Source organism: Mustela putorius, unplaced genomic scaffold, assembly GCF_011764305.1.
Source record: "Mustela putorius furo isolate JIRA1106 unplaced genomic scaffold, ASM1176430v1.1 tig00000083_pilon_pilon_pilon, whole genome shotgun sequence".
In the NCBI taxonomy this organism is placed as follows: domain Eukaryota; kingdom Metazoa; phylum Chordata; class Mammalia; order Carnivora; family Mustelidae; genus Mustela; species Mustela putorius.
The window spans coordinates 45,644,365-45,672,168 of NW_025421273.1; the positions used below are offsets into that span (position 1 = coordinate 45,644,365).

Genomic DNA, 27,804 nt, shown 5'->3' on the forward strand with positions numbered 1-27,804 from the left:
AAAAAAAAAAAAGATTTATTTATTAGACAGCGAGCGAGAGCGCGCAAGCGCACGCAAGAGCACGAGCAGGGGAGGAGTAGAGGCAGAGGAAGAAGCAAGCTGTCTGCTGGGCAGGGAGCCCCAGGCGGAGCTCCATCCCAGGACCCTGGGATCATAACCCGAGCCCAACGCAGCCGCTTAAGAAACTGAGCCACCCAGGTGTCCCAGGAGACTTAATTTTGTAAGTAGAGCTACAGGGCTTAGTGAGCCCCTGGAGAAAAACAACAAAGAAAACTTTTCTGAGGCTTAAGAAGCAGACGTTTTGCGGCTTGGACTTTGACGGGGAGGACCACCTGGGAGCCGGAATACAGAGAAAAATTGCTCTGCCAGCCTCTCTTCTCAGCTTACCCAGCCAATCCGAGAGCCGGACAGGTGAAACTGAAACGAGAAAAACTACAGTTCCCGTCATACCTCAAGAACCCGCTCTCGGCGGCTTCTCTTCGTCACCGCCTCTTCCCTACGGAAGTGAAAGGAGCACTTCCGGGTTTGGCAAGAACCTGCGCTCGGTGGCGGCGTTCGCTCGGCCCTGTTGGGTCTTGCTCAGAAGCTCCGCCTCTCCCTGGTTTTTCTAGAAATCCGGCTTTGCTCTTGGTGGTGTCGTGCAGGTTATTTCCCCGCCACTTCGGGTGCTCTCGAGGCAGTGCTCTCCGGAGCGGGCGAGACTTTCCTGTTGAGGTTCGGAGTTCCCGTAGGGCGCGGCGGGCTTGTGGCACGGGATAAGGAAACCGGTTACCGGAATCGCCGCTCCGTGCTGACATCCCCTTTTTTTCCCTTCCCGATTTCAGCGTCCCAGGCGCGCGTGTGGGCTCTCCCATGGCGGATACGGCCCCGAACGGCCCCCAAGGGGCGGGAGCAGTGGTAAGTGAGCGAGCAGGGTCTTCTCTTTCGATTTACTGGAGTTAGGAGGGAGCCGGAGGTGTCGCCAAGACCGTTCTGAGACGTTCCACCTCAGTGCTGCCGGGGGCTGGGATTAGTGATTGAGGTGGGGGTAGCGTAGCGAGGAGGGGTCTTGAGCAGAGATGTAGAGGAAGCTACAAGTTTTCTGTTTCTTGAGCCACTGTGGGCCGGGCTGGAGCAGGTGGCTCTTAGCCCTATGCCAGGGAAGTCGAGCCTTCTTACCCCCCCCCCCGCCCCCGCCAGTTTCTAATTGTCTTAGGTTCCAAGGTTGAAGATGCCAGCTGAGGTGGTGCCGCGACACAGGCCTCATTCCGCACACGCGTGCTCGCGGAGAATGTCTCTGCCCGTTTTATGGGATTATATGGAAATTACGCAGTGGGGGAAGAGCAGTCTTTTGTTTTTTTGTTTTGTGGGTTTTTTTGTTTGTTTGTTTCTCTTTTCGTCATTTTGTCCTTCTTTACGAAGAGAGATAATAGGTTTCTGTTAATATTTTATTTATTTTTTTAAAATATTTATTTGAGAGAGAGGCAGAGATAGTGACGGAGAGCACTAGCGGGAGGAGAGGGGGAAGCAGGCTCCTGATCAGGGAGCCCGATGTGGGGCTCCGTCCCAGGACCCTGAGATCATAACCTGAGCCAGAGGCAGCCGCTTAACCGACTGAGCCACTCAGGCGTCCCTAAATATTTTATTGTTAACGTGCAGATCTGCTTACTAGTAAGTTGTCCCTAAAGCATTGTTGCCCTCTAATTTTAAACACTATGAATATATGTTTCCCCCCCCTTAAACATTTTTTCCACTTGAAACATTTTACAGCATTTCCATTTATAGACACAATTTTCTTTTTCATTTTGTTGAACCCTTTGAGAATTAGTTGCATACACAATGATGGCTAATTCATAAATACTTAAGTATTGTTCAGTCCCACAGTGCAGCCATCGCTGCAATTTTTGCAGTTAAATTTCGTTGATACATGTTATTATCTGATTTATAATCCATATTCAGATTTCCTCCATTGCCTGTTAAAGCTGCTTCCTCCTTATCCAGGATTTAGTACAAGCAAGCATTTTGCTTTTACTGGCATTAAGTCTCTTTAGTCTAGAATAGTTTTGCCTTCTTTGTACCATTTTTGACTCTCAAGAGTTCAGACTTGTTTTGCTTCTCAAACTGAAGTTGCTTGTTTTCTTTCCCTTTATTACTAGATTCAAGTTGAATATTTTGGTAGGAATATTCCATAAGTGATACTTGGTCATTTTCCGAGCATTATATATATTTCAGGAAACATTTTGTGTTAATTTATGTCATCATTGGAGATAAGTTTGATTATTTGGTTCAGGTGGTATCCAGCATACTCTCCACTGTAAAGATACCTTTCTGTGGCATGGTGCTTTGAGACTGTGTGAATAGTTTTTCACCTCAGTAGGTTTTCACCCAACGTTCATTGATTTTTTTTTTCCCCCCCAAACTATAACGTGACTGGATTGTTGACTCTTAAAGTGTTAACTGGGGTGCCTGGGTGGCTTACTCTTTAATTGTCTGCCTTAGGCTCAGGTCATAATCCCAGGGTCCTGGGATCAAATCCTTATATTGGGCTCCCTTGCTCAGCAGGAAGCCTGCTTCTCCCTCTCCACTCCCCGTGCTTCTGCTCCCTGTCTCACTGTGTCTCTCTCTGTCAAAAAAAAAAAAATAAAATATTTAAAAAATAAAAAAGAATAAACCAATATACTTTTTTAAACCTTTTTTATTGTGTACCAAAATGCAGGTACATAAAGGTGTACAAAATAAAATGAACAGATAAGTGATTTATTACAAAATATCCACCCAAGGGGCAGCTGGGTGGCTCGGTGGGTTAAGCCTCTGCCTTCAGCTCTGTTCATGATCCCAGGGTCCTGGGATCAAGCCCCACCTCGGGCTCTCTGCTCAGCAGGGAGCTTGCTTCCCCCTTGCTCTCTCTGTGCTGCTCTGCCTACTTGTGATCTCTCTGTGTCAAAGAAATGAATAAAATCTTTAAAAAAAAAAAAAAACCACCCCAAACCAAATAGATTTCATTTTATTTTATTTTTAAAAATATTTATTTTTATAAAGATTGATATATTTTAGAGAGGGAGAGAAACTTAAGCAGACTCTGTGTGAAATCAGAGCCCAGCTTCAGGCTTGAGCCTGAGATCATGACCTGAGCGGAAACTGAGAGTCGGAGGCTTAACCCACTGCACTACGCAGGCACCCCAAAAAGATTTATTTTTAAATTTTTAAAAAGATTTTATTTATTTGAGAGAGAACAAGCAGAACCAGGGGGAATGGCAAGTAGGGGAGAAGTGGGCTCTGCGAGCAAGGAGGTGGACATGGGGCTCTATCCCAGGACCTTGGGACCATGACGGGAGCTGAAGGCAGCTGCTTAACTGACTGAGCTACCCAGGTGCCCCAAACATTTTATTTTTAAGCAATCTTTATACCCAGTGTGGGACTTGAACACGCAACTGCAAGATCAAGAGTTGCATGCTCCATTGACTGAGCCAGCCAGATGCCCTTAAGCTTAAATTTCAAAGAACATGTTCTAAAATTTCAGACTGTAGTGTAAATTTCTGAATTTTCTAGAGAACCTGTGTACTGTAAGCTAGATTCATTCTTCCACTTGACTGTGGGTGATCATTTAAATTTAGAGAAGTCACAGTGTGGTAGGTTTGGATACAATAAACTAGGCATATTTCCAAAAATTACCTGAATATTGTTAAAAAGACATGCAGTGAAACATCTTTGGATTTTAAAATGTACTTGGATTTTTCCAAAAGGTTTTTCTATCTTTTTTTATTATTAAAGATTTATTAGGCGGGAACAGAGCCTGAGTGGGAGGTGGGTAGGGAGAGGGACAGGCAGACTCCCCACTGAGCAGGGAGCCCTGTGTGGGACCCTGTCCCAGGACCCCGGGATCATGATCTAAACTGAAAGCAGACGCTTAACCAACTGAGCCACCCAGCCACCTTGTTTTTGTATCTTTCAAAAGATAATTAAGTTAGATTGCTTAGAGTAGTGTTTTAGACTCCATGTTAAGATTCATTAGTGAGTTTTGAAATCCCTTTAGTGAAAACACTATTTCTAAACATTAAATAGAGTACAAAGCACCAAAATCCATTACACATTGGGAAGATATTATTTTGTGAAACTTCTTTGTAGAAGTTTATATATCCATGTGTGTTTGTATTGGACTTTGATGTAAAAATTATTAACGTAGATTCTATCAGAAAACATAAAAGCCACTTTAGGATTTGAATACAAGATACATTTTGAAGAGAAAACAGATTTTAAGTGATTCTTTTAGTGTTAATAGCTCCATCCTTGGCAAACATAGCAAGGGCAAAGATAGAATGAGAAAACATGGAGAATCAAGTGGGTTATGGGAGTTTAATTTAGGGCCACTGAAATAGGGTAAGATGTATGGGGCAGCTTCCAAGGGGATGAAGAAAGTCATAAAATTGAAGAGGCAGGGACTCTTTAACATTTGACAGCTATATTTTGAACCCTGAGAGTATGTCGGGCCCTTGTGTTTATGTAAGCAAATTATTATGAGTTAGGTAGTGAATGAGTGTTCCCATGGTTTTACGTTTCTCCTTTGTAAGGTTTATTTAATCCAGATTGGCTTTGTGTGATGCCTTTTTACTCAGCTCTAAAACCTGTCTATTTGAATTTGAGATTTCTAAAAATAGGCATTATGGTTCTCTTGAGAGCAATTAGTCCTTATTTAACGTTCTTTTAAAATAGATGAAGCCAGTATCACAACTGTTGAAGGAATACAGACAATTGTAGTTAAATTTCTGTTCCAATGATTTCTTTCTTCTTAGTCTTTATGTTTTTAAATATCAGCTGGTATTTTTCTATTGAAGTATTTCTGACGCTTTTCTGAATCAGAACTATAGGGTGTTCAGAGGAGTCGCTGAGCGGATAGGTGAAACAGTTGCCTTAGGAGTTTTCACAATTTAATGATCTTAAGTAATCTCTGCAGGGTTGTTAAAACATTTTGAATAGGAATAAGACTACGTGATCTTCACCCTTGGAAAGATAATTTGCAGGCTTAGTTACTACAGTATTTTTCTTTTTTAAATTTAGCAATTCATGATGGCCAATAAACTGGACACGGCGATGTGGCTTTCTCGCTTGTTCACAGTTTACTGCTCTGCTCTGTTTGTCCTGCCTGTTCTTGGGTATGTATCACACAGATTTTCTGCCTTTGATACTCAGTTGTTTGGTGGGTTTTCCCAGACTGCCTTTTATATGCCGGGCTTGTTAAATTGCAAGAGGTTCTGGAGCAGATCAAACACAGGTCTCATGCTTTAGGTGCTAATAACTCAGTAATAGCACCAACTGGAAGGATGTCTTAGGTCCCGTGCTTTGTGAAAGCACATATTTTTTTCATTTTTGATTTTTGCACTTAAAGAAGATGACTGCTTTATAAAATTCAGTTGGGCAGATCTATGAAGGGATGCTTCTAGGAAGTATAATAGAGTCAAGTAGTTCTTTTCTATTGACAAGTAGGAGATTTAGGGGTTGTGCAATTATGATGCAATCCACAAAGGAGGAAGAGAGCTGCTAGTTGTTATGTCTCAGGATAACCTCTCCTCTGGTAATTTGCAGGTTGCATGAAGCTGCAAGCTTTTATCAACGTGCTTTACTGGCAAATGCTCTTACCAGTGCTCTGAGGCTGCACCAAAGGTTACCACATTTCCAGTTAAGCAGAGCATTCCTCGCCCAGGCTTTACTAGAAGACAGCTGCCACTACCTGCTGTACTCACTCATCTTTGTCAATTCCTACCCTGTTACAAGTATCCTTTTTGTGCCTTTTTGACAAGAAGTCACCTACCAAGTGTATAGGAGATCTCTTCTGATTATTTTTGGCAATAGGAGGGGTTCAACGATGAGGGCTTCCATGAACCTAGGTTAGTTGGTTTGTTGACACATTTAGTGTAAGAGTTTCTGATTCTGACATGTGAAATCTAAATTTGAAGAGCAGATTGGGAATTTTAAATTTTGTATCTTTGTTCTTGCCTCTTGTAAGCTTCTGTATTAGCAATGGGTATTTCAAACTTCAGATTCAAAGCACAGGACTATGGAGGGCTTATTTTAGTATTTACACTTTTTTTTTTTTTTTTTTCATTTAATTCACATCTTTGGGAAATTGTCCGTATGTCTTGCTTTAAAAAAAGAGAAATCCTCAGCTTTTTCAACTCCTAGTGAACTAGAAACAAATGGAAATTCAAGAAATAACTTATTTAAGCAGAAAACTAGATAATAAATACAATAAAAATTTAGTATTTACTGCAGATAGAGTAGAAAATAAGGACACGTATAGTCTTTGGAGCTAATGAGAGTGAAATAACTCATTTGAAATGGTATGTTTACACATTTCGAAAGTGTGTTGGGTGAGAATAGCTTTACTCAAAAGGCTGGGGAGGGTTGGGAAGGAGGGGAAGCTCTAGATTAAACAGTTTTAAGTAGATTTCTTTACTACAGGACTTTTGATCTGCTAATGTGCATTGTGAGGCAAAGGGTGACTGGAGTTTCTCAGTCATTTTTAATAGTCTGTCCCCAGTATGGTTCCTCTGTCCCTCCAGAAAGTATTTTGTGCTTTAAGTGCTGCTCTTAAGAGTTTTTAAATGTTTGATATATTCTGATAAATTCATAAGCTATACATGTGTCTACATAACTATACCTAATGGAAAACACAATAAAATCTGTCTCCAGGGCTAAATATTACCTATTTAGATAATACTTTCTATGATTGTGAAGTACCAAATTTTAAATAGATTTTTTAAAAAGTCTTAAGGAAAAAGAGTAGGTAACTGAAATATTTTGAGTACCTGTTTTGTCAGTGCATATGAACTTTGCATACTTAGTCCTTGCAACACTGAAAAAAATCATAGTGAGCATCAGACATATATATTATATATATATATATAATATATATATATATATATATATATTTTTTTTTTTTTTTTTTTTAAGATTTTATATTTTAGAGCACCGGTGGAAGTAGAGAGGGAGGGGGAGAAACAGACTTCCTGCTAAGCAGGGAGCCAGATGTGGGGCTCCTTGATCCCAGGACCCTGAGATCATGACCTGAGCAGAAGGCAAAGGCTTAACTGACTGAGCAGACCCAGATGTCCTGAGCATCATATTGATAAGGGGTTTCAAATAACTTGCCTGACATCACACTGGCAAGTACATAGTAATGCTGACAAGGTCTTTCTGACTTAAAAGATCTACCTAATTTACAGTTAATGTATGTGTAACATTTTTTTTTTTAAGATTTTATTTTTTTGACAGAAGGAGAGATCACAAAGAGGCAGAGAGGCAGGCAGAGAGAGAGGGAAGCAGGCTCCCCACTGAGCAGAGAGCTGGATGCTGGGCTCAATCCCAGGACCCTGAGACCATGACCTAAGCCGAAGGCAGAAAGCTTTAACCCACTGAACCACTCAGGAATCCCTGCATAACACTTTAATATAATTTTGAAATCTTTCTGTCTGCCTGGACAAAGCCAGTCTACACAGCAGGTGGTCACCAAGTTTTGTTGAGTGAATCCTGAGTTGATGTCCAGTGGGGCTCAGGACCAGTTAAGATAACCTCTCTGTCTTCTCTGCAGTTGGTTATTTACTAGCCCCTCCTTTTGGGAGTGTTGAAGAGTAAGGAGTTCGTGTTCCTTTAATTTTTACATTAGAGGTTGGGGAGTGGTGAGCAATAGGAAGAGCCTAAACTAGTAACTGGCAAGAAATACTAATTTGATTCTTAAAGTATTTGAGTATTAGGTTAGTGAATAAAGGGTGATCCCCAAATCATATTACAAAGTTGTGTTCTGATCTTTGGTCTTAAAAAGGTGATGCCGTCCTTGCTCTAATGATGATAGGTACTTAGAGTTTAACTTTGTAGATTTTTCACTCTTTACATTTTCTAGATAGTTTAAAAGTGACAATGAAAGCTAAGATTATGAATCTCTCTTCTAAAAAAATTTTATTTATTTATTTATTTGACAGATCACAAGTAGGCAGAGAGAGAGGGGGAAGCAGGCTCCCTGCTGAGCAGAGAGCCTGATGCGGGGCTTGATGCGGGGCTCAGTCCCAGGACCCTGAGATCATGACCTGAGCTGAAGGCAGAGGCTTAACCCAGTGAGCCACCCAGCTGCCCCCAAATTATGAATCTTTGATCAACAATTTGTGAACTATAGAATGTTAGTGATAAAAAACTCATTAGAAATCTGTAGCTTTTTTTGGTAGTATTTATTTGAGAGAGAGCACACTAGCAGGATTGGGGGGGCAGGAAGAGAGAGAGAGAAATCTCCAGCAGACTCCCTGCTGAGCTTGGAGGCCTGCTGAGCGCAGAGATAGACCTGGGTCGGGGCTCCATCCCATGACCCAAACTCATGACTTGAGCTGAAATCAAGACTTGGGTGCTTATCTCACTGAGCTACCCAGGCATTGCCCACCCCGCCCTTTTAAAAAAATTTATTTCTTTGAGAGGGAGAGAAATCTTTAGCTTTGATGAAACTTAGCCTAGGATATGAAGTTAATGTCAGAGCCATGATTGGAACCCAGATATCTTGTCTGTCCTTTCAGGGTTCTGTTTTCATTACCTGCATCGCTTCTACTGAATCAAGGCTTCAAGTTAGGATATGCGTCAAGGTTTAAATTTAACTATTTAAGAAGCAACAGAATTTTACAGTAGCCTTGGAGAGGAGAGGCTTGTAGCTTTCATCAGTTTCAGAGGGATCTTGATTGATTAAAAAGTGTGAAACTATATATACATGGTCTCCACATGGTCTTCACTGAGGAGATTGGCATTTTACTTAATTCTTGTTAGTGTCAGGGAAGAATTGGTCAAGATATCAACTTGGAGAACTATATTAGGTAGGATTTTCTTAATCCTTGTGTATAATAGGTTACTGTCTTGCTTGCCAGTTGGAATTAGGCATTTTTGGATCCTAATGAGTTATGGTGGTAATGGATTTGGAACTCCTTGTGTTACAATAATCACCATTTCCCATCACACCTAAGCTTTCATTTAGTGTAGAAAAAATACAATGGTTCATTTCTTAGAAACTGCATGTACTTTTTTTTTTCCCAAATGAGGGTAATGTAAACATTTTTTTAAAAATGTAAACATTTTTTGATTTTTTTTTTTTTTTTAAATAAGTAAACTCTACACCGAACATTAGGCTTGCAGTTATAACCTTGAGATCAGGTCGCATACTCTGTTGAGTGAGCCATGCAGGCACCCCAGAAACTGCAAAAACCTTTTTTTTTATTAAGATTTTATTTATATATTTGACAGAGATCACAAGTGGGCAGGAGAGAGAGGGAAGGGCTGAGCGGAGAGCCCAATGTGGGGATTAGTCCCAGGACCCTGAGATCACGACCTGAGCCAAAGGCAGAGCCTTTAACCCACTGAGCCACCCAGGTGCCCCTGCAAATACTTTTAGGACATGTATTTTTGCCATTCATAATGAACTAACAGTTTGTATCATTTTATGAAAATACTTGACAAGTTTTGTTGTTCTTATTAGCAGCCTGGCAGAAATTGGGGTAAATAGGATCTTTTGAGCAATTTTGAGCAATTTTCGTTATTCAAAAAGCTGAATGAGAATTGCATATTTATCCATGACATAAAGCCAAACAGTTGAACTCAAATCATGTATGTAATTATTATTATTTTTTAAGATTTTATTTATTTATTTGACAGAGAGAGAGAGAGCGCACAAGCAGGGGGAGAGGCAGAGGGAGAGGAAGAACCAGGCTCCCTGCAAAGCAGGAGAAGCCCAATATGGGACTCGATCCCAGGTCTCCAGGATCATGACCTGAGCCGAAAGCAGTGGCTTAACCAACTGAGCCACCCAGGCGCCCCTCGTGTCTGTAATCAAACTGATGAGACTCTCAATTAACTGTACTACAAAAGCCCAAAATATATATATATATATATATATATATATATATATATATATATACACACATACACGTATATGCTTTTTATTTGTACAGATTGAGAACACATGAACTGTACAAGCAAGGTAGGTACAGTATCTTGAAATAATGGGAATCCTGTAGGAAAGAAATAATGAAAGATCTTTAGTTGAGGAAAATTGGGGAAGTACTATTTACAAGCTTTTTTTTTTTTAATTTTTATTATTTTACATAAACTCTACTTCCAGTGTGGGCTTGACCTTATCTCGAGATCCAGTACCACCCCAAGATGAAGTCCTGTGCTCTACTGACTATGCCAGCCGAGGCACCCCTGAGGAAGTACTTTCTAAACCATTATCCCAGACTCTGCTGAGCAGTTTCGATGAGGAAAGCAGGACCAAAGACTGCTTTATATTTGAAGGCCAAATTATTCAGGCCAGGATGGCCATTTTGGGGTTAAAAGTGGTAATATTTTGAGGTGGCCTGAATTTTGATAAAATTTAGCAAATGTTCATAATATTTTATTATCTAGTAGAAAAGAAAAAAAACCTTTTCACTGTAATAAAAAAACTGAACTTTAGAATATGAACTTGTTTACAGGTAGAAAAACAAAATTTCATTTGGTTCCAAAGTAAAACAACAGAAGCCATCACTGGAGTCCTTTTAGCAGATACTGGTTCAGATCTATATTGGGCATGATACATAGCCTGTTTTACAAAGTACTTGATAAATGTTAAACATTTTCCTTAATTGTTTTCTCCAGTGAGTATTTTCCCAGTCTTGTTATTTTCTTTGCTTCATGCTGCCACATACACGAAAAAGGTCCTTGATGTAAGTAAAGCTCTGCCATTTTTTTGACTCCTGCGTTGCAGATTGTTGACATGAATTTGAATTCTAAGACATTTTGGTATTTGTCAGGAAAGTTTCCTTCAATCCCTGCAGACTTGTTGTAAATTATTAGTCATTTGAAAGTCTTAAGTTTGAAATTTTTTATTTAAGTTTCACAAAGTACACTTTATAGGTAAATGATTATATTGCAGAATACTCCCAGTCCCCAGAGAATTTCTGAAATTTGAAATAGATTTGTTTTTTTAAAAAAATCATTTAGGTTTGGTAAGTTGTCCGAGATCTCTTGTTCTGTCGTTGCTTAATTTTAACATACCAGGTAAGTAGAGTATTCTGAATTTCCTTTACTTTAGTGTTCAGAACTGCTGTTTTCCGAAAATATTTTCTTATTCCTAGGTTCGAACAGGAAGCGTCATTAAGTGTGCCAGGTGGATTGACTGCATATGCACTGACAGTTGAATTAAAATATCCAAATGTTTGTGCTCGCTTCGGCAGCACATATACTAAAATATCCAAATGTTTGACTTGTGTTGGCCTGTTTCTTTATTCATACAGTTCTTTGGTCACAGTAGTAATGGGATACTGTAATTTATTTAGCTAAGGACTCAGAAATATCTTAACTGTATTACTAGGTAGTTTGTTATGGTAAGGTTGAAATAATCACTATTTTTTTGTGAAATAATCTAGTCTTTTTAAAAAAAAAAAAAAGCATGGAAATGACTTACTAAAGTTGTCTTACTTTTCAAATACACAAAATCCAGCAAAGCAGGAAAATATACACTAACTTTTACATTATTTTGTAAACTTTTATATTACCATTTCCAAAATGTCTTTTAGTTGTATTACCTGTTGGATATGCTGTTTGTTTAAAGAAAGAAGATATTTGAGTAATCAAAAATGCTTCATTATTTCTGATACTGTTTTCTTGTGTTTTAGGCAAAGGGTTCAAATAGTTTACCTCTGCTGAGATCTATCTTGGATAAATTAAGTGCTAATCAACAGAATATTCTGAAATTTATTGCTTGTAATGAAATATTCTTGATGCCTGCTACAGTTTTTATGCTTTTTAGGTAAGAATAAAAATACATTTGTTTTGGGAGGCAGATGACTAAGTTAATGTAATAAAGGTATTATTTCATCTTGCTTAAATCTTGTTAGATACTGATATGCAGAGCTAGATTGATCTTAGCAGCCATTTTTTATTGTATCGTAGAGAACCTGAGATGTTATGGTAAACCTAGGAACTTGCTTATTTATCATTGCTTGTGATTTACCGTTTACTGTTTTGAAAATTTATTTTAGAATTGCTGCCTTTGAAAGAATCTTAGGAAGCCTCATTTAATGTGTCTGCCATTATTTAGATGGTTTTTCTTTCAGAAAAATTACGGTCTGATACTGATAGCTGCCTATTATCACATCCGTGTTTTGTATCTTTTTTTTTTTTTTTTTTAAGATTTTATTTGCAAGAGAAAGACATAGTGAGAGAGAGAGCACTAGGGGGAGGGGAGCTCGAGCTGGGAGGAGAGGGAGAAGCTGGCTCCTTGCTCAGCAGGGAGCATGACCTGAGACTCAATCCCAGAACCCTGGGATCCTGACCGGAGCTGAAGGTAGATGCTTAACCAACTGAGCCACCGAGGCGTCCCTTGATTGTTTTTAATTATAGCAGTAAGGCATGAATAAGTTTCTGTCCTGTTAGAAATTAAAACAGGCTAGTATTGACCCTCCCCATCAAGATTCTTGCATTTAAGTTTTAAAAGCTCATTTCTGGGGAGATGGGTGGGAGAATGGGTAAAAAAGATGATGGGGATTAAGGAGTGCGCTTGTGATAAGCACTGGGTGATTAAAATGAAAACTTGAAAAAAAGAAGAAAATGGAGGAGCATAAGCTTTGGTTACCAAGTCAAAAGTTCTTTTCTGTCTCTGTTAATGTGTTTATCTTCTTTGTTGTGGAAAGAAAAAAATTACTAGCTTCAAAGCTAAATTGGAGAAAAATTCAGATCAGCAGGAAAAAAAAAACTACATTTCTGCCTGGATTATTGCTTTTTTAGTTTTTCCAATAAGAGGACATTACAGATAAAAGCTAAAATACCATTTGACTCTGAGTTGTTGCAGTTCTGTCCTCTTCTCTTACATCTTTGTGCATGTTAAAAATATTTATACAGATACATAGAAAATACATACTATGGGGGCGCCTGGGTGGCTCAGTGGGTTAAAGCCTCTGCCTTCGGCTAAGGTCATGATCCTGGAGGGTCCTGGAATCGAGCCCGGCATTGGGCTCTCTGCTTAGCGGGGAGCCTACTCCCACCTCTCTCTGCCTGCCTCTCTTCCTACAAAAAAAAGAAAAGAAAATACATATGGGTGCAGGATTTTGGGGTTTTGGTTTTTTTGTTTTTTATTTTGCGTCAGAAGTGCCATAATCCATCTGTTCTCTGCATCTTGCTTTTTTCCACTCCTCCAGTATGTTTTCGTGCCCTATTCATGTTGATAGATACAATTCTTGTTTGTTCCATTTAATGGCCATGTACTGTTTGGTCATATGCTGCATTTTATTACCTGTTCCATGTTGATGGAGAAACATGTGTTTCCAAAGTTTTGTTTTTCTAAATATTGATGGATGAACATCTTTTTATCTTCTTAAAATTTTTTTTTTATCTTAAATAGTCTCTACTCCCAATGTGGATCTCAAACCCCAAGATCAAGAGTTGTATGCTGCTTCGACTGAGCCCTCTTTTTACCTTTCTGCTTATATTTTTGTGCATGTGTTTTCTCTAACCTAGAACTGATTTTGCTGAGGCTAAGCTAAGTGCATTTTATACTTAATAGACCATGCCAGACTTTAAGATGTCTGTATTTGCCGTTTTCCATGATCTCATTAACGCAAAAAACTTATTTTTTATGAAATATTTCATTTTAGTGTGCATTGCCTTAATGAGTGAGATTTTTGCATGTCTGACTCTTTAGCAGTCTGTAAGCCAGTAACAGTTTTATAGATTTCCTCATAAATGCATTCGTTCCATTCTTTTAAGTAATGTTTTTCTCTGGAAACTCCAGGATCACCACCTGTTGCTCAGGCTGTAGGATCATAAGTTAGGTAATATAATCTAAATAAAGTCTGAAATGGTAGAGTGGAAAGACTTATTGGGCGTTAGAGACCTGGATTCTAGTTGATGTGATCATTAACTTAGCCTTTTGAGCATTGATTTTTTTTTTTTTCCACATTTAAAAAACTTAAACCTTGGGGCACCTGGATGGCTCAGTGGGTTAAGCCTCTGCTTTCAGCTCAGGTCATGATCCCAGGGTCCTGGGATCGAGCCCCACATCGGGCTCTCTGCCTGCTGCTCTGCCTACTTGTGATCTGTCAAATAAATAAATAAAATCTTAAAAAAAAAAAAAAAACTTAAACCTTAAACTGATTTTAATTTTCAAGATTATTGTAAAAGAGATGAGAATTTACCAGAGATATTTAAAGAGAGAAATCACCTTGTTATTTTAAAAGTCTAACATAAGATTATAAGCTTTCCCTCATAGGAAAAGCTCTTGATGATTTAATATCATTCGCATATAACACAAACTATAAAATTAACTTGAAGTCATTATTCCTTAGATGGTCCGTCCATGATAGAAAGACAATCTAGGGGCGCCTGGGTGACTCAGTGGTTAAGCCGCTGCCTTTGGCTCAGGGTCCTGGGATTGAGTCCCACATCGGGCTCTCTGCTCAGCGGGGAGCCTGCTTCCCTCTCTCTCTCTCTGCCTGCCTCTTGGTCTGCTTGTGATCTCTCTCTGTCAAATAAATAAATAAAATCTTTAAATAAAAAAAAGACAATCTAATATTAGAAGCCTTCATTACGTTATATTTTTCTGAGCAATGCTTCAAGCTTTGTATTTTAAAATGAAGGTAAAGTCTGTGAGTTTATCTTATGTATACATGGACATGAGTGTAAAAAAAGATAAAAGGATGAGATCTTGTAGCTTTATTCGTTAGTAGAGAGCTTGTTACATAATAGTAATGCTAAGGTGAACTGGTTGAAGCTAAAAAAAGCACGAGGGAAATTTATGTGTTGTGCTGGGGATAATCCTCAAGATAAAGAAAATTTAGAAATTTGTTAAAGGGCGCCTGAGTGGCTCAGTTGGCTGAGTGGCTGCCTTCGGCTCAGGTCACGATCCCAGGTTCCGCAACGGGCTCCCTGCTCAGTGGAGTCTGCTTCTCCCTCTCCCTCTGCCTGCTGCTCTGCCTGCCGCTCTGCCTACTTGTGCTTTCTCTCTCTCTCTCAAATAAATAAATAAAATCTTTAAAAAAATTTTTTTTTTATTAAGAACTGTGTAGGGTGTTCCCTTTTATATTTTGGGATGTGTTTGTATATTTAAGGGCATATGAATGTTTTTTTCTGCTTCAGTTTCTTCATCTTTGAAATGGGAGTGATAATGCCACTTCCCTCTTGGAATTGTTAAATGGATTCAGTGCATTGTATAGTGAGCACTGTATCAGTGTCAGTCATTATATGCCCTTGTGTGAGGGAATTTCTGGAAGGATTAATATTAGAGACTGAGCTGTAATTCTGAGGAAGGAGCTAACTTGGATGATGGAAAATTTTTCGTTGAATATTCCTTTCTGTATTTTCCTTTTTTTTTTAATTTTTAAATTAAAATTTTTTAATTTTTAAATTTAAAAAAATCATTTATTTATTTGACACAGAGAGAGAGATTACAGTTAGGCAGAGAGTCAGGCAGAGAGAGAAGGGGAAGCAGGCTCCCCGCCGAGCAGAGAGCCTGATACAGGGCTCGATCCCAAGACCCTGAGACTATGACCTGAGCCAAAGGCAGAGGCTTAACCCACTGAATCACCCAGGCATTCCTGTATTTTTTTTAGTATGTGTATTTTTCAATTTGAAGAGTTAAAGATTTGTCACAGCAGTTTTTGGGGAAAGTGGATGTGACATTTAGTTTAGTGATTAGTTTGTAACCATAAATTTTTATTATGAAAGTAATATCTCAGTTCAGAAGAAAAGGTAAAAATTAAGTTTAAAAACCACGTTAGCATCTTTAATGTATTTCTTCAAAAAGTTTTAATATAGAATTATAATATGTATAGTTTTATGCTCTGCATTCTTCAAGGTTGCTGTGTGGTTTTCATAATCAATACTTTACATAGTTGCATATTAACTCTATCAAATAAAGGTAATATATATAGCCTTGCTATTAACTATCCAAATAGTGATGCATTTAATTTGTAATTATTGCTGGTGAATGTCTTAATCCAGATGGTCTTTCTAGGAAGAAATTCTTGACTTAGAATTTCATAAATATATATATGGCTCTTAGGTATTAAAATTATGTTTAACCAAGCAAAATAGTAGAATAAGCTATGTGAATTTACTAGGGAACCTGTGTGATTTTATTAGCTTTTTTGTTTATATAAAATGAACTGGGGCACCTGGGTAGCTCAGTGGGTTAAAGCCTCTGCCTTCAGCTGGGGTCATGATCCCAGGATCCTGAGATCGAGTTCTGCATCAGACTCCCTGCTCTGTGGGGAGCCTGCTTTCCCCTCTCTCTCTCTGCCTGCCTCTCTGCCTACTTGTGATCTCTGTCAAATAAATAAATAAAATCTTTAAAAAAAAATAAGTAAAATGAACCACTTTTCATTTGCTATGTTGTAAAGTTTCAAAATTTGATAATCAGTTATTAGTGGTAATTATGGAAGCATTTATACATTTTCTTCTTTTGAAAGATTTTATTTATTTGAGAGAGAGATGGGGGAGGGAGAAGGAGAAGGAGAGGGACAAGCAGACTCCCTGCTGAGTGGGGAGTGCAACAGGGAGAGTTGGGACCAATCCCAGGACCCTGAGATCATGACCTGAGCTGAAGTCAGAGGCTTAACCTTCTGAGCCACCCGGGCACCTGTATACATGTTCTGGTTCATTTAATAGCATTTAAAGTTTTTAAAAGTAATATATACATAAATACATGTTTATAAAAATTTAAGCAATAACATTTTACTTGTTAGCAATCACATATATTCTTTTATTTCTTTTTCTTTCTTTCTTTCTTTCTTTTTTTTTTTAAGTAAGCTCTCTGTTCAACATGGGGCTTGAACTTAAAAACTCCAAGATGAAGGGTTGCATGCTCTACCAACTGAGCTAACCAGGTGCCACTCTTTTACTTCTTTTAAGAATAACTTTGATTTAGGGGTGCCTGGCTGGCTTATGTGTCCAGCTCTTAATTTCTGCTCAGTTTATGATCTCAGAGCTGTGAAGTCAAAGCCCCATGTTGGGGTCTGCACTCAGTAGGGAGTCTGCTGCTCTCTCTCGTCTCTCTCTGCCCCTTCCCTTGCTCGCACTCTTGTTCTCTCTCTAAAGTAAATAAATAAATCTTAAAGAAAAAAGAGTAACTTTGATTAAGACTTGATAGGTATTACAATGACCATTTTTTATTTTATTTTATTTTACTTAGGGTGTACACACATGTGCACCAAGCGAGCCGAGACGGTCGGAGAGAGAGGGAGATAGAGAATTTTAAGCAGGTTCTATGTCCAGCACTGAGCTGGATACAGGGCTCAGTCTCAATGATCCTGAGATCATGACCTGAGCCGAATTCAAGAATTGGACGCTTAATGAACTGAGCATCCCAGTCGCCCCTACCATGACCATTTAATGAATGAAGACACACACAGGCACTGGTTAAATTGCTTTAAGTTTTGAGAGCATACATAAGAATCGATAATGTGTATTTCTTGCCCTTGATTTGTTTATTTCAGTGGCCAAGGAAGTTTGCTCCAGCCTTTTATATACTATAGATTTCTTACTCTTCGATATTCCTCTAGAAGAAATCCATATTGTCGGTAAGCTGGTGATTAGTTTAAATGTCTTGTTTGTTGAGAGTATTGTGAGATACAATATTTATAATTTGTAAGAGTTGCCTAGCTTCTTTTATGTTAGAATTTAGAAGCAAGTGATATTTTTGTAAATTAAAGTTCCGGGCCTTAGTAGGATTGGTGAGGAGGTGGTTGTATTTCTTTTTACAAGCTGAGACCAGATTTACCTTGATCTCCACTAAAATAGTAAACCAGTAAAGCAGTATTTAAGTTTAAGGAATTTAAAGATGTCTAAGACATTAGTTCCAAACTCAAGGCACTCTCCTAATTGAAGAATCAAAACTGTATGTCAAATAATAAGGATGGGTTCACAAACGCATGTATGATGCATTGTTATGTTTTGCTTTATCGTATCAATACTGTAGTCCACAGGAAGGAGAGATCAGGAAATAAAAAGAGTCCATGAAAGTTTCACAAATCAGAGGTTTTAATTTGTTCAAGAAAGATTAAAGCCTTCAAATAAGACAGAATAGGTGAAAGCATTTTAGGAAAATAGTAGGAACACAAGTTCAGAGCCAAGAGGTAACAAGCTGTATTTATGACACAGAATAGACCTGTTTGACTCTACCAGGGATTCTGAATGGTAAGTGGTTACACTTAAGACTAAAAATGTATATTGGAGCCATATCATAAAATTTCTTGAATTTCAGGATAAAAAGTTTGGAACTTATCTTTTAGATGTATGAGAATGATGGTTTGGACATGGTTTGGACCTGATCATATTCTTCGGTAGTCCTGTGCAGAATAGTTTGGAGTGGAAAAATGAGGAAGCAGTAATATATATATATATATTTTTAAAGATTTTATTTATTTATCAGAGAGAGAGAAGGGGAGAGAGCAAACACAGGCAGACAGAATGGCAGGCAGAGGCAGAGGGAGAAGCAGGCTCCCTGCCAAGCAAGGAGCCCGATGTGGGACTCGATCCCAGGACGCTGGGATCATGACCTGAGCCGAAGGCAGCTGCTTAACCAACTGACCCACCCAGGCGTCCCAGAAGCAGTAATATTTTAATAAGTTACTATAATGTTCAGGAATGGAGGCTTCAGTGATAGCTGAGTTATGCATGTGGATCTCAGAAGTTAGAGTAAAACTGAAAAGAATAGCTGTTTTTTTTTTTTTTTTAAGATTTTATTTATTTATTTGACAGAGAGAGATCACAGTAGGAGAGAGGAAGGGAAGCAGGCCCCCTGCTGAGCAGAGAGCCCGATGTGGGACTCGATCCCAGGACCCTGAGATCATGACCTGAGCTGAAGGCAGCGGCTTAACCCACTGAGCCACCCAGGCGCCCCAAGAATAGCTGTTTTTAATAGCTTCCTGGATATGTTACTGAGAATACTAATGTTAACACAGTTTTTGTTTGCAAATTTAAAATAAATTCATTGTATAGTAGAATTCAGTCAGAAATCCAGTGAGTGTTTTAGCATGATCTTTATTTTCATGAGCAAAGTAAAAAGAACTGAAATCAAATGCTGGTCCATGTTTTTTAGATTAGGCAGGTTTTATAGTTTTTGTTTTATAGATTTAGGCAAGTTTTTAACTTTAGGCAAGTGACTTAAATTTTAATTTTTTCATTGGTAGAGGAGAAAAATCTCCTGGGGATGAAATGAAGTAATAACGTGCTTAGATTCGGTTGTGTTTCTAATACATCGTTTATTTTCCTTTTTCTGTGATTCTAATTATCCTGGAGGAGCTTTTATGTTCTGTTAGACAATGTCTTTCTTACAGTACTTCCTAAAATAGAGCTAGCTTCAGACACAGGATCTTAAAGAGTCCCTAGTAAGAAATAAACTTTCGGTTTTACTTGATTCCATGAGTTTTTGCCCTTGTTTTGTATCTGGTTCATGTATTCATTTCAGACAATATCTTCTGGTCTCCTGCCCTAGTAATCCATTTTTCATCAGCAGCTTTGTTTTTTTCTGCTTCTTTATACCCTTTTTATCTCTAATCCCATTTTTCCCACTTGCCCTTAAGTCAGATTAGCACGCAGAAAAATTTAGAAGTGTCCAATGGGATAAAAAAGGAAATAGCAGGATCCAGGTAAGACAAGTATGTGCTAATAAGCATTTTCAAGGATCTCCCATAAACACACAAAACACATGAAAACAGTGGAAAGGAAATGGGAAATATTTGAGCTTATAAATATTGATAAACAGCCTATAAAACTACATTTTCTGTGCTACACTTTTTTGTTAGGGATTTTGCCAGCTTCTACCATTTTTACTTACAGTATCCATTCCCATGTTAAAGGTATCAGTCCTTTTTAGATGTCAAGGGTAGATTGTTCAGAACTGCGCTGTCCAGTATGGCAATGGGCAGCCACATTTGATTCTTTTTTTTTTTTTTTTTAAGTAGGCTCCATACCCATTGTGGAGCCCAACTTGGGGCTTGAACTCACTACTGAGATCAAGACCTGAGCTGAGATCAAGAGTCAGATGCTTAACTGATTGAGCCACCCGTGTGCCCCACATTTGACCATTGAAATAAAAACTAAAATTCATAAACTTTAGGGGCATCTGGGCGGCTAAGATGGTTGAAAATCTGCCTTTGGCTTTGGTCGTGATCCCAGGTCATGGGATCGAGCCCTATGTCAGTCTCCTGCTTGGTGGGGGGTCTGCTTCTCCCTCTTCCTCTGCTTCTCCCCCTACTAGTGCTCTCTCTGTGTCAAATGAATAAATAAAATCTTAAAAAAAAAAATAGAATTTGTAAACTTTAAAACCCAGTTCCTGAGTCACATTAGCCAGTTTCACACACTCAGAAGCAATGTCTGGCTGATGGTCACCCTACTTGACAGCATATGGAGACACTTTGATCATCACTGACCGTTTATTGTCCACTGCTCCAGCACTGTGACTTGGTCTAGATTATGCCAAGGACAGCCTTGAATGAAAGAACTGGCCCTGTGATTTTAGGCAAGCCATTGGCCTCTTGAGGCCTCACCTGTAACCTGTGGGGTTTGCTTAGAGTATTTTTACGGTGCCATCTAGTTTTATTCATTAGTCATTTATTCAGAAGACAGTGATTGTGTGTTGGTGAAGTCTGAGTTCTGGCATGTGGGTGCCTGAAAAAGTGCATGTTGCTGGAGTTACTGACGTATATAGGGGAGTTCTGAAGATCAGTGCTTCAAAGGGAAGACGGACAAGATCATGAAAGGGTTTGGAATTTATTTCAAGATAGGAAGAGCATTTGGAGTTCATAAGATGGAGGGGTTGAGAATATGATGAGATCTGATTTAGAAGTATTCCAGAAAATGCATTACATCCTCAGCAAGAGGAAGAATGGACCACTTTGGAGACTGGGAGAGTAGTTCAGAGCCTGAACTAATTCTGTGTAAAATAAAAGAGATAAATTTGAAAGATTTAGCAGGTTGGAGCTTAGGATTTGGGGAAGACTAAGATAAGGAAGCCCAACACAGGATACAGAACGGTAGAACAGGAATTGTGTGCAGGATGAGTCAGCAGATAAAGTGAAAACTCAAAAGTGAATAATGAAAATTACTTCTGGTGGTATATCAGAATCTCTTGTAAATTACAGTTCAACCAACATACATGATTTTGTGTCTGTTAGCCTATACAATGTATGTGTGGTGTGTACAGTATGTAATAAAGAGTCCTTTGGAGGCAGCAAGCACAGTAAAAGTTCACAATGTGTTTCGGGCACAAATTTGCAACACAACTGGAATATAGGGGTCGTGGCAGAGAGTGGGAGAGGAGATGAAGCAGAAAATTCGATTAAGACCAGATGCTGGAGGGCATTTGATGTTAAAGAGTTGGACTTAAAGTCTGAAGGTAGACAAGAACTGGTTTGATCAGTGGGATGATCCAACTGGGAAGTGGCCTTTCTTGAGTAACTTCTGTGCTGTCTCACTCAAATTACTCTACAGCTGACTCCCATGAAGTACGTATGCCTGTTTTGTAGATGAGGAAAGCTCTAAGAGACATTATGTGTTTTGTTTTGTTCTTTAAGATTTTATTTATTTATATGACAGGCAGAGATCACAAGTAGTCAGAGAGGCAGGCAGAGAGAGAGGAGGAAGCAGGTTCCCTGCTGAGCAGAGAGCCCGATGCGGGGCTCAATCCCAGGACCCTGAGATCACGACCTGAGCCGAAGGTAGAGGATTTAACCACTGAGCCACCCAGGCACCCCTAAGAGACATTATATTTAAGGCAATAGTGTTTTTTTGTTGTTGTTGTTGTTTGTTTAAGATTTATTTATTTGCGATGGTGTGAGAGAGCATGAGAAGGGAGAGGGTCAGATGGAGAAGCAGACTCCCTGCTGAGCGGGGAGCCTGACCCAGCCTTTGCTCAACCAGCTGAGCTACCCAGCCTCCCTAAGGCAATAATTTAAGGAAAATAGTAGGTGGGAGTGCCCATAGTATATAGTTTTCACCCTGTTGCTCTCTTTTTTAGAACTAGTTGAATATACCCAAGTTAAATATGAAAATGATGTGCCTCTACTGTAAAGATAAAATCATCCTTTATCTCAGCCCTTGGAGATAACCATTTATTAGATGCTTTTGTTAAATGAACTCCCCCCCCCCCACCTCCCCTCAAAAAAACACATAAATGTTGATTTTGAGAATTTTATTTTGTGTGTTTCCTACAGTGCATTGTAGTTATTACTTTTACTTCAGATTCTTTACTGACTATGGGAAATCCTTCCTCGGCATTTGTTTTGTATTCTTTTTCCTTTTGTGTCTGAACGAAAACTGTTTTATCTTGCAGGACCTTGTTTAATGAACTGAGGATTGTTGTTGAACACGTAATAATGAAACCTGCTTGCCCACTGTTTGTGAGAAGACTTTGTCTCCAGAGTATTGCTTTTATAAGCAGACTGGCACCAACAGTTGCGTAGTTAAACATCCAGCTAAGTTATATATAGTAGAAATAAGCATTTTTAGCAGTTGGTACTTCTGCTAAGGGTTGTTAATTCCAGGTGTAAAACTGACCTCAATCCAATTTACATAAACGCATCTCAATGGAAAGTTCATCATTTTCCTGGCATGTTAAATCAAGCCTTTTAAAAAGTTCCCAAGAAAATTTTATTGTGCTGTGTTATTAATGGTTAAGGAAGTTTCTTTCCTGTGATCAGTGTATCAGAAATTTTTTTAAATGCTGCTGTGCCTTTATCATGAAGTACTTTTATTTCTCTTGTAAAAGTAGCTTTAAAATTTCTTTCAACCTAATTGGTACCCTAAATTTATATCTGGCATGATTCCATTATAGTAATATTAACATACATGAATTCATCATATTTTGAGACAGTATTCTTTTGCCATTCAGTAATTTTGGTTGATGATTTTAAAAGAAACATTTACCACTATATTTGATTTCAGATTGTTATTAAATTCATGTTCTGCTGCTTTGTTAGGATTTGTTTTGGATATATCATTTTAAGAGGAATTCTGCATGCATCTTGTATCTTATGCTATGATCTTCCAAATTTTATTTCCATAACTACTGAATGTGGCTTTGAATATTTTTTAAAAGGCTGAACTGTAAGCGTGTTAGCCAACTGGGTCACTATCTGGGGTCACTGCTGTTCCACGTCAGAAAGCCTTAGTGGTTATATGGCTTTCCTTTTAGATACCCATCAAGGTACCTTTCTCAAATTGGAAACCCTTTTACAAATGTGGACACATAGATGATTAGCATTATTGGAGTTTATAGAATTAGATTCTTGACTGCCAATTTTCTTGGTTTCTTAGGCTTGAATTTTCATAGACAGTTGCAGCAGTTCAGATGTCTTTTGAAAGGAATGTAACTGAAGATTGAGCATATGCCTGTGCTTGGGTCTGTTCTGAAATAATAATGAAGATTATCCTGTAGATTACATACTTGCCCATCAAATATGACTTAAAAGGTTAAATGGAAAGATTGATAGGTAAGATAATTGGTGGGGAATGGGGCTGGAAAATGAATTGTGGGGGATTAGTGTGTATTTTAATTTCTTAATGCATAGGTAAATTTGGGAGTCTTGGGTGTATTATGCAGCTGTGATTTGAGTTGTATAATATGTTAAATCCTGTTTGTTGAGCTGCTCTCAACTTCTTTATAAAATTCATTCTGATCTTTAATTACTGTTGCATGGTTGGGAATGTTTAAAACACTGCAGAAGTTTTAGTACACAGTGATGTAATGGTTTTTGTAACCAGTTTTCTTCTGTCTGCATGTAATTGGATTTCTCATACATTTATTAGTAAGTTGTCAGTAACATCAGTTTTCTTTTTGTTCAACTTTCCCATCTTTGGAAATGTGATGTCTACTTGATAGCTCAACTGTAGCCAACTGTTTTTGTATTTTTTAAATATTTATCTACTAAGTTAGAAAAGCAGCCTCATGCAATACAGTTGATTGGGGTGGGTGGGTGGGTGTGTGGCTAGCCTCATTATCACTATATATGTAATATGATGGTTTTAAGAACTAATTTTCTAGAGCAATAAAGTGACTATAATGTTAAGTAAACATATTCCTGATTTCTAATGATGTCTTTAAAAATTAAGTCTTGAATTATATCAGGAAATCTTGGCAGCTGAAGTCATATTTATTTTTAAGTTACGTGTTTTTTTGTTTTCTACAATTTTTAAAAATCGAGATAATTTTAGATTTATAGAACAGTTGCAAAAATAGAGTTCTTGTATACCTTTTACTCAGCTTCCCCTTATATTAATACTTTACATAACTATATAGCATTTATCAGAACTAAGAAATTAGCCTTGGAACAATACTATTAATTAAAGTATAGAACTTACTCAGATTTCACCATTTTTTCTGTTAATTTTCTTCTTGTGAGCTGTTTTTACTGATTGTCTTTTAATGACCTATGAGTGTGCCTCTGTTCTGAGTTTTTCCTCTTTAGTTTGGGAATTATTGTTGGTCAAAAAGATTTCCCTAGAGGGAATAATTTCATGTTGGTTTTGATGAAAAGAATCTTAATATTAAAACTTAAAAATGTAGAATACCCTGTGCTTGAAAAGTTGAGGCTTTTTATCACATAACAGGTTTATATTTCTCATATGCTCCTGTTGGACTATTCTTTAATGGAAGATTTGATTTTTAAATAAAAAACTCCTCAATTCATGAAAAAGTAAACTTTACAATTTGAGTGTTATTGGATGTTTAGTTTGCATGAGCTAGTACCTAGGAATCCCATGATATGTGTATGTACAACCAGCTGATTTTACATCTGGAATTACAGTTTAATATGTACATCTATCAAATTAAAATTAAGGAAATACAGTAGCAGTATATGGAATGAATGAAGTAGAAGAAATTATAGCATAGCTGAACTTCATTTTACTTCCAAGTTTAAAAAAGTCAGCATCCAACAAGTGCTGTAATGCTATTCTAGGACTTTTAGATATTAAACCCTCTGGGACAGGTGGAAGCCTAAAATAAAACCTACTTTTATTATAACAAGAATTCTGTATTCCTTTTGTATACCTGATGCCTTGTGAATATAAACTCTATTTAATATCAGTCCCAAACTGAAATTTCTTAAATAGTAATTTTGCTCCTGGAAGTAAGCAAGTAATTTAGGTATTTAGGAATTTCCCTTACAGAAAAATTAAGGCATGCTGATATTAAACCAGAAGTTTTTATGAAAGACTTAGGAGGTCTCTTTAATAACTATGAATTGTAAAGCTGTTACAATACCTTTTCTTTCTAAAAATCAAGATCAAAAATTCTGATTAGGTTTGTAAGTTTAGGACATGAATATCATTCGATGTGGAAAGGAAGATGAGTGTATATGTAGTAAGATAAGTGGAACTGAGATTGTGTGTGTGTTTTTTTTTTAAGTTTGAGATAGAGTGAATGAAATTAATTTTGAGGGATTGTGGTTAAAGACTCTTATCTAATCCTAAAGAGTTTATTTTGATTCATATAGTTATTCTGAAACTCTTACCCCACTCATGCCTGCCCAGATCCCCTTAAGATCTGCTAGCCTCAAAGCTACCACCCAAACTTAGATCAATTTTGATTCTGACTCTTAAGGAAACAAACCTCAAGGGAGAAAGTAATCCCAGTCAGTTACGGATGTGATCAGTAGATGGCACTCTTTCCTCAGGTCATAGGCCCAGTTGGAAGGTTAAATGCCACCAAAAGTGCGGAGTCAGCCATAAAACTAAGGATCTGATTTCACCTTTTTTAATATGTAATTACTCAAAATTCAATAAATATTTAGTGAACATTTAGGGTGAGTACATAGTAATGAATTGAAACTACACTACTATGTATTGAATTATATTGAAATCATAGTAAAATATTGAAATGTTGAAAACCTGGAAGAGTACCCTATTAATGTTTACCCTATTAATGTTTAATTATTAATGTTCTAGTCAAATGGTAATACAGGCCACAGTTTAGGGCAGCATTATTCAGATCATGGACTCTGTGTTGTTGTTTTTTTCTTTATAAATAATGCCTAAATCACCTAAAAATACATGAATTACAAAATTGTTCTTTGTCCTTAATTTTCAGGTGTATAGAAAAATGGTACTTAAAATTTTTTCATGGTCCTTTTGTAGGTACACAAGATAAAACCAGTTCAACCTCTTAAAATTTAGACTTCTCATGGTAATAATGTAAAAGCATATTGAGATTTTTGGTTATTTTATCAAGAATAATATCTAGACTTGTAAATTCAGTTTGAGTTGCATTGACAGCTAGTTTCTCTTTCACACCTCATTGGAATTTCTCTACGATCAGGAGAATTCTGCAGAGGCTATATGATCATGTAGTTCAATAGATAGTGTGCCAAAGATGTGTGTTTATAAATCCAGGAGTCTTTTCCAGGGTTTGTTTTAATGAGCAGCCCTCTTCTAATGTGCAGAATGGAAAAGTATTACTGGATCTGGTATTAAGGGTAAGAAAGGAACTGCTAAAAGTTTGGAAGGATTCCTGGTAGTAATTATTCTAGGACATTTGTACCTTCTAAGGTGGTGTTCAGGTGGGTTCTTAGAAGGAACCTGGTTTTCTCTGTGTGTGGTATGAACTCTCTAGAACACTCTTGTGCAGGGCAAATAGGAAAACTGCTTTGAGTTTGAGTTGATGTGACAGGAGATAAAGTTCAGTATTTTTTAGAATCTAAAGCAGATTCTGTTTCTTAGGAAAGTGATAAGGAAAAAATTGGTAGATACCTTTGCTGGAATCTAAAAATTAACTCCTACTAAAGGAGAAGGAAAGTCTCCAGAGTCATTTCACATTGTCCTTCATAGCGTTCTTAAAACTAACTTTTTGATATGCTCAGTCCTCTTAAACTAATTTTTTTTCTTGGTTCATGACAGTTGAATTCCAGATTTTCTTTTGTACCTTTAAAGCAGAACAATTGCTTTTGACATGAATTTTTGCTTATATCATAAATATATATTTGTAAGTTGAGACCAAATGGGCAAAGTCTTGGGCAGGAAACATTTGTGACGTGTCTATATTGGAACAAATGTAAAAGGGTCACAAAGATTGGAAAGAGCCATAAAAAACTGCTTGATTTATAAATGCATTAGTTCTGGTGCTCCATATAATGGGATATATTGAACTAAAAAATCTGTATATATAGTATGTCAGCATTTCTTAGTAACTTCTCTTGAGTCCATTTTTAATATCTAATATTGTACAGGTTGGGGAGTTATACTCTTCAGGCCAATACTATCCAGACTGTATAAATTTATAAAATAAATTGAAAAATTCATCATTCTCCTATATTCAAGACCAACACACATAAATGCTAATGCAGGGCTCAGAGGGGAAATATATTTCTCCTGAATATTTGAGAAAATGTGAAGTCCTTTCAAGAAAATCTAATAAACATAATAATCATAGCCTGCTGACACTAAGGAAAAAGGACCTCATTCGCTCTTTCTTTTATGCAGTGATTTACTGGTCCCTACTGATTTCCAAATTGGATCACTGTAGTAAATTATCTATGCTGGTACCTGTGAAAGTAAGCCCTGGGATCCATATTTGTTTTGTGTTCTGCTTAAATCAGCAAGAAAGATAAATTTGATGGTGTGAAATTGAAAGTGTCAAGGGCTTTCTTTGGTGATTGAACAAAATGATGTCTCCACTTTAATTTATTGTGACCCTTTTTCACTCTGTGTGCTTTGTATATCTAATATTTATTTCAATACAAATTAAATTCTTGTTCCTTCATCTGTATTGTTATATATCTAAGATTTTATTGATGTAAAAATCGAATTGTGTAATAAAAATCTCTCTGGATTTAA

General features: G+C 37.6%; 1 protein-coding gene across 3 annotated transcripts; it reads left to right on the forward strand.

The window, feature by feature from the left end:
* The first annotated feature begins 496 nt into the window (after window positions 1-496).
* On the forward strand, window positions 497-27,804 carry TMEM33 (transmembrane protein 33). 3 transcript variants are annotated; one of them, XM_004764075.3, is made up of 9 exons: window positions 497-714; window positions 825-897; window positions 5,035-5,129; window positions 5,560-5,747; window positions 10,636-10,703; window positions 11,655-11,788; window positions 17,469-17,552; window positions 22,307-22,427; window positions 23,290-27,804. In XM_004764075.3, exons 2-9 carry the CDS (start codon window positions 853-855, stop codon window positions 23,293-23,295), a joined length of 741 nt encoding a protein of 246 aa, XP_004764132.1. In that variant the 5' UTR covers window positions 497-714; window positions 825-852; the 3' UTR covers window positions 23,296-27,804. The 3 variants fall into 3 exon arrangements, with proteins under 3 accessions (XP_004764132.1, XP_004764131.1, XP_044932835.1); XM_004764074.3 differs by having other exon boundaries at window positions 22,307-27,804; XM_045076900.1 differs by having other exon boundaries at window positions 500-644; window positions 22,307-27,804.

Coding starts and splice junctions, on each gene's coding strand:
- TMEM33 (XM_004764074.3), top strand. CDS start 853: ATGGCGGATACGGCCCCGAACGGCCCCCAAGGGGCGGGAGCAGTG. Junction 5,748..10,635: donor CAATTCCTACCCTGTTACAA/GTATCCTTTTTG, acceptor TGTTTTCTCCAG/TGAGTATTTTCCCAGTCTTG. Junction 17,553..22,306: donor AGAAGAAATCCATATTGTCG/GTAAGCTGGTGA, acceptor TTTATCTTGCAG/GACCTTGTTTAATGAACTGA.